This window comes from Vanellus vanellus (assembly GCF_965231255.1).
Source record: "Vanellus vanellus genome assembly, contig: HAP1_SCAFFOLD_39, whole genome shotgun sequence".
In the NCBI taxonomy this organism is placed as follows: Eukaryota; Metazoa; Chordata; class Aves; order Charadriiformes; family Charadriidae; genus Vanellus; species Vanellus vanellus.
In genome coordinates, this window is record NW_028126929.1 from 629,324 (window position 1) to 636,347 (window position 7,024).

At 55.3% G+C, this 7,024-nt stretch overlaps 1 protein-coding gene across 1 annotated transcript; it reads left to right on the forward strand.

The window, feature by feature from the left end:
* Nucleotides 1-2,280: 2,280 nt before the first annotated feature.
* Nucleotides 2,281-3,696, forward strand: LOC309685610 (inositol 1,4,5-trisphosphate receptor-interacting protein-like 1; the record flags this gene model as incomplete). The annotated part of the gene is made up of 1 exon (XM_082501348.1): nucleotides 2,281-3,696. One exon carries the CDS (start codon nucleotides 2,281-2,283, stop codon nucleotides 3,694-3,696), a length of 1,416 nt encoding a protein of 471 aa, XP_082357474.1.
* Nucleotides 3,697-7,024: the final 3,328 nt, after the last annotated feature.

The following is a 7,024-nucleotide window of genomic DNA, read 5'->3' on the forward strand; positions in this document are numbered from 1 at the left end:
ATCAGCAGGTGCCAATTGCTACTGCCATGGTGCATCGACGACAGTATCGCACCAACCGAGACTCCCTGATTCCCATCCATAACCTGATTCGCCGGCTAGAGAGCCAAGGAGTGATCAGCAAAACTCGCTCACCCTTTAACAGCCCTATATGGCCAGTGCGAAAGTCTGATGGGGACTGGAGATTAACAGTAGACTATCGTGGCCTGAATGAAGTCACACCACCACTGAGTGCTGCTGTGCCAGATATGCTACAACTTCAGTATGAACTGGAGTCAAAGGCAGCCCAATGGTATGCTACAATTGACATTGCTAATGCCTTTTTCTCTATTCCTTTAGCAGCAGAGTGCAGGCCACAGTTTGCTTTCACCTGGAGGGGTGTCCAGTACACCTGGAATCGACTGCCCCAGGGGTGGAAACACAGCCCTACTGTTTGCCATGGACTGATCCAGACTGCACTGGAGAAGGGTGGAGCTCCAGAACACCTACAATACATGCATGACATCGTTGTGTGGGGTAATTCAGCAGCAGAAGTTTTCCACAAAGGTAGGGAAATAATTAAGATTCTTCTGAAAGCAGGTTTTGCTATTAAAAGAGGCAAGGTCAAGGGACCTGCACAAGAAATCCAGTTTTTGGGAATTAAGTGGCAAGATGGCCGTCGCCAGATCCCAATGCATAGGATTAACAAAATAACAGCGATGTCCCCACCTCCTAACAAAAAGGAAACACAAGCCTTCTTAGGTGGTGTGGGTCTCTGGAGAACGCATCTTGCAGGTTACGGTCAGCTTGTGAAACCTCTCTATGAAGCAACTCAAAAGAAAAAGGAGTTTGTGTGGGGCCCTGAGCAACGACAAGCCTTTGAGCAAATTAAAGAAGAGATTGTGCATGCAGTAGCCCTTGGACCAGTCCGAACTGGACGGGATGTTACAAATGTGCTCTCCACCGCAGCCGGGGACAATGGCCCTACCTGGAGCCTCTGGCAGAAAGCACCAGGGGAGACTCGAGGCCGACCCCTGGGATTCTGGGGTTGAGGATATAAAGGCTCCGAGGCCAACTATACTCCAACTGAGAAAGAAATCTTGGCAGCATACGAAGGAGTTAGAGCTGCTTCAGAAGTAATTGGTCCTGAGGCACAGCTCCTCCTGGCGCCCCCAATACCAGGACTGAGCTGGATGTTCAAGGGTAAAGTTCCCTCTACTCATCACACCACCGATGCTACCCTGGAGTAAGTGGGTTGCCTTAATCACGCAGCGAGCACAAACAGGAAACCCTAATTGCCCAGGAATGGTAGAAGTGATCACAAATTGGCCCGAAGGCAAGGCCTTTGGGGTGCCACCAGAGGAGGTGGTGACACGTGCTGAGGAAGCTCCACCATATCATGAACTCTCATTCTCTCAGCTAATGAGAACCAGCATGTTCTGGTTACTGATGGGCCTTGTCGTACTGTAGGAGAGCATCGAAGGTGGAATGCTGCGATGTGGAGTCCTACAGGACGAGTGGCAGAAGCTGCTGAAGGACAAGGTGAGCGGAGTCAATCTGCAGAGGGAAAAGCCGTCCAGCTGGCGTTAGCTGTTGCTGAAGGAGAAAAGTGGCCAAGACTATCTCTCTCTCTCCTGACTCCGGGACAGTGGCAAATGCTCTGTGGGGGCGGCTAAAGCAGTGGAAGCAGAGCAACTGGCAGCCCTGTCCTGCCGGCTGGGCCTGTACTCTGTGTCTGTCGGGGCTCTGGTTGCCGGGGGCAGCTGTGAGGCGCTGAGGCGGGGGGGCTGGATGGCGGCCATGCCAGTGATGCGCTCTGGCGCCTGTGACATCAGAGGGGCCGCGTCACAATGGGGGCAGCTATAAAAGGCGCCCACAGGCAGCGCTGCCCCAGCACAGCCTGAGCCAGAGGTGAGTGCGCAGGCGGCGGGAGGCTGGGCCGGAGCGGGGCCCGGGCAGAACGGCGGGCCCCCGGGGGGTGGGTTCTCATCCTGCATCAAGGGCCCAGCCGCTGGCAGGAGCGCCTGGGGCTGGGCACGCTGCCACCGCCACCGCCGGGGCTGGGCGCAGGCCTTGCTGCCCCCCAGCTGTCTCGCCCCCTCTCCTGCCTGCCCCCAGCTCCCTGCGGCTGCCGGCCCCGCTCCCCCCACCACCACCTCCTGCCTTCCCAGCCCCACTCAACCCCTTCTCTCCCTCCTCCCACAGGCCATGGCTGACACAACCTTCCTCACCTTGCTCGTGCAGAGCATCCTCCAGCTCCTGCACATGGTCTGCCAGGAGCTGGGTGAGGCCACCTGCGAGCACATGCAGCAGCACGCGCAGCAGCTGAGCCAGCCCAAGACTCGGCTGCTGCAGGACATGGAGCAGAACGCCTCGGCCTGGGGAGACCTGCTCTTCGCTGCCTTGCAGCACTGGCAGGTCTGGGCGCTCGCTGCAGTCCTCATCCTGATCTTCAGGCTCTGCCGGCGCCTCAGCAAAAGGAGCCCCCAGCCAGACAGCAGCGCTGCAGAGGAGGAGAGCTCCAGCAGCAGCACAGAGTGCGGCAACGAACAATGTGCAGGAGAAGGTTCTGGCAACTATGAGAAGCGTGTGTTTGGGAGGTTTGCAAAGCGCATCCGGTCGTCAGTGCAGCGCCTGGCCTACAGGAGCCGCGTGGTGGAGGAGCTGGTGGGCGACCTCCTGGCTGTCCTGCAAGAGCGCTTGTCCAACAGTTTCTTCCCGGTCCTGCAGCCAGCCATCGGGGTGGGCAGCGCCTTCGAAGGTTGGAGTCCCCGTGGGCGTGATGCTGTGTACCGCCTGCTTGTGCCCCTTAAGCCCCCCCGTGGGCACGTTTTCCACCTGGAGCTGGGCACTGCAGCGGAGATGCCGGCAAAGGACTCCCGCGTCCGCGTGGAGCTGGCGTGTACCTGCAGCAGGGATCAGCTGGTGGAGAACACGCCGTTCTACCTCCACCACCCCCAGGAGGAGGAGCTGAGGAAAAATCCGTCGGCCGGCCTCCTCGGCACCCTCTGCACCGGCTCCTACCTGGATGTGCACAAAACCGCCCAGTGGTTGCAGAACCTGGTGAGCTCAGCCTGGGAAGAGATGCCTCAGGCGCAGCACTACAGCATGAAGGTGCTGCCTTCCAGCCGCTCCTGCAAGCTGCAGCTGACGAACGCCTCCGGGAAAAGCATCCTCATTGACATCACGTTTGGGGTGCGGCAAGGTGACTCAGACATCTTCCTGAGCAGCCAGGAGACTACAGAGGCCATCCTTACCCCCAGCACAACGTGGGTAGAGAGCTACGCGGTGGCAGAGGTGAAGTTCTTCAGGCATGTGGCCAGGCAGGCCCCACACGACACCTCCCACCTCAAATGCCTCCAGCTCTTTGCCGCTATCCTGCTGGGCACCAGCTTTTCCACCGCTATCTTCAAGACGGTTGCCATGCACCTCCTCAACACCTTACCCGTGTCGAGCTGGAGCAGGAGGGAGTTCCTCATGCGGCTGCAGGATATCCTGTGGTACCTGCGCGGCTGCCTGCACGACAAACGCCTCGACCACTTCTTCTTTGCTAATGAGAACATGCCCGAGGACATCGTCTTGCCCCCAGCCCTCCAAACAGCGGAGCCACTCAACCTCTTCCAGCGCCTGCTGCACGACCCAGCCGCCCACGCCAAGGCAATGCGTGAGGCCGATGAGCTGCAAGATCGGCTCACAAGCCTGCTCTTCTACGGACACTGAAAGAGCTCCTCACGCACAGAGCTCTCTTAGTGTCCCCTAGATACTCCCCTGGTGCTGCGGAACTGAGCACGCTGGGCACGCACAACACGCTACTCAGTCGTCTCTGGGAACTGCTGCCACACCTTTCCTCTGCAGCAGAACCGCACTCTGGGGAGTGGGACGCGATGCGGCTGGAGTCGCCCTTGCAAGGAGCCTTGCGACAGAGACTCCTGTTACCATGGGCCCAGCCACCACCCTGTCCCTCGCGGAGCTTTACTCTGTACATAGATGTCAATAAATCATTTGTTTCACACCCAAACGTGCGTCTGTGCGTGTGTGGGCATCGGTTTTGGGGGGAAGGCGGGCATAGGTGCTGAGCGCTCAGCTGCCCCAGAGTGGCAGAGCGTTTTGCTGAAGAGCTGATGCGGTGGCTCTGCTTTCACTGATTGTGGAGCTAAGGCTGCCACCTGTCTCTGCTCCAGCGCTGGGGCAATGGCAATCACTTGTCCCCCTCCACAGCTCTCTGGGTGGCTCCATAGGTAGGGAGCCTGCAGTGCCTTCCTTGGGAGCCGTACACAAAGCACGCCCTGGTAGCCCGACAGCCCTTGGATGACCCCCGTGGGGTGGCTAGGACCCTGCCCAAGTGGGGAGCCCTGTGCACAGGGAAGAAGTGTCACGACTGCTGAGCAGGGCTCTGCCTCCTGTACGAGTACCAGGTTCATTCTCCATACCCTCGCGGCACCTGCACAACCACCTCCCTGTGGCTGCTGGCCCGCTCCCCCCGCCACCACCTCCTGCCCTCCCAGCCCCACTCAGCCCCTTCTCTCTGTGTGGGAGCAGCCAGCCAAGCCGGTTTCAGAGCACCAGAGGTGAGAGGCAGGGAGCTGCCATCCCACTCAGCTCCATCCCCGCCGTGCCTTGGCTGTGCAGAGAGAACTTGGGGGGAGCTGCAAAACAGCTCAGCCCGGGCTTATCTCCAGATGGCACAGAACAACCAAAACCAAATGGCCCTTAACAAACAAAATGCCCCGAGTCCCATCCCACCACCCTTCCCGTGACGTTGAGCGCCGGACATCACAAATTGGCAACAGAGACTTCGCTATGGCACCACCAGAGGGAAATATCCCAGACAGTGTAATGCACTCGGGCATAATCCTGCAACCTCACCGAGTCAGGAAATATAAACCGCAGGGTCTGGGGAGACAAATGGGGAATCCTCCAAGGATACAGCTGGCCCCTAGGAGATCTGTCCCCCCCATCCAGGACGCTGTACAGGGTAACTTCCCCGGGATGGAGCGACCTCACCTGAGAGAGAGAGGGTAAGTGACTAAGAAACATCCGTACGGTATAGGGCATGCGATTGAGTTTGTGACTGGTGCACTCTTCTAAGGCATTAATATCTAGCGCCCTTGTGGTTTGTGTTGTCACTTGTCCGGATCATTAGCAATAGTGGATCCCACTAATGTCTTTTAAACCGCAATAGTGTAATCGCCATCGCACACACACAACTTGCAATAGTGACGTATTGGACCTGTGAGTGAAGTCCAAATACATTGTTAATTTGAACCTCTCAGTGAAGTCCTTTTTTCCTGTTTCATCACAGGCATGATGCCCATCAGGAGGGCTGGCAGGGGCTGTGCAGGCAGGATGTCCGTCGGGGGGGCTGGCGGGGGCTGTGCCGGTACGGTGTACAGCAGGAGGGCGGCGGGAGCTGTCGTAGGAGCCAGCGGAGTCTGGATGGGATCACCGCCTGCCATAGAGGCCGCCAGCGGCTGTGAGCGGTAGGAGCCGGTGGGGTCTTTGCCGGACGTTTCCCTCTGCCGCAGATCCAGCCAATGAAAAAGATCAAACCCTCAAAACTTAACCCGAGTACAACAATCAAAAGTTTCCAAGGGTATTCCAAACTCTCAAAAACTGTTACTATTGATGACATCGGTACATCTAAATTCTCAAGAGACATCCTCTCCTTTGCTAAATGACCCGTAACATAACCCAATGCACAATGGTCAGCAAAGGACTCCCACTGTCCCAAGATGGGTCTGACCACTGCAATTCTCGAGATGCTATTATATAAGTGACAAATAACGGAAAGATTACAAACGACCCGATAACATAGCAAAATACCGCCACACAAAATAACAAGGCAATGTTTTTGAGTCCACACTGAGAAACGATAAGCTGCCCTAAAGGAGAGAGAAACAGCAATGACCTCCCCCACAGCTCCCATAGCTCCTGACCTAAGTTTATACAAAGATAGCGGAGAACTCTGACCAGGTTCCTTCAAAACCGTTCCAACAGAGTCATAGTGACTTTTCGAGGAATCCAATCAAATCTTTTTAAAACTTCAACCCTTCAGAATTTTCCAATTAAAACCTACAGTTCTCCCAGCACTATTTAAATTAAGTGCAAAATATCACATTGAGTGCCAAACCCATTACAATACCACATTGGGCACCAAATTTGTTATAGTTTGAGAGACCCATAACAATCTGTTGTCATTTAGACAATCATTCTATCACCTGATGACCCCTCCCCACCTGGGAAAGGGAAATCGGGAAAAACAAGGAAACCCGAGAGCTGAAGTATAAACAGATTTAATAGAATAAGATTAGATAATTAACATTAACAGCAGTAAAGAACCGATATTGATCCCAACACCAATACAGAATATGCAAAGATTATACTCAGCCAATTCTATCAGTAGGAAGCTGTGCACTCCCAGCAGTGGACAGCAAATGTGGGACACTGCGAGCGCTACGGCTTCAGGAGGAAGGGAAGGGCTCAGGGCTCCGGCACCAGGGCACGAAGTTCTCAGGATGGCAGCCATCAAGGGAGAGAGAGAACTTCGTAGCAAACTTTCTAATTTATAATGAGTGTGACGTTGATGTTATGAACTAACCCTGTCGGCCAGCTTGGGTCAAGTGCCCGGGTCTCGCTCCTCCTCATCCCTGCACCTGGCTAGCTCGAAAACACTGAGACCTTGAGACCCACACACCACAGCTGGCTGTAAAGTCACTATTTTCACAAATTCAGACACTGGAGCTTTCTAAAAGTGCAGTTTTCCCAAGTGTTTGAGGAGAAATTAGTCCTGTGTGGCTCAAACCAGGACAATAAGGTGTCCCTGAGCCCATCCCAGGCTCACGTTATCTAAGTGCAGATATTCCACTAGTGAGCACAGAGGGTTGAACAACAATTAGTGTTCAATAGATGTGTTGTCCTCACCCCAAGTGCGAGTCACTTGGGCGAGTTTACAGTCTTCCTCTCCAATCTTCCGTTACTTTCCCATATTCCACCCCCTCACTCAAGAGAGCGCTTCTCCTGGGGCTGACAAAGTTGGAAATGTCCATTC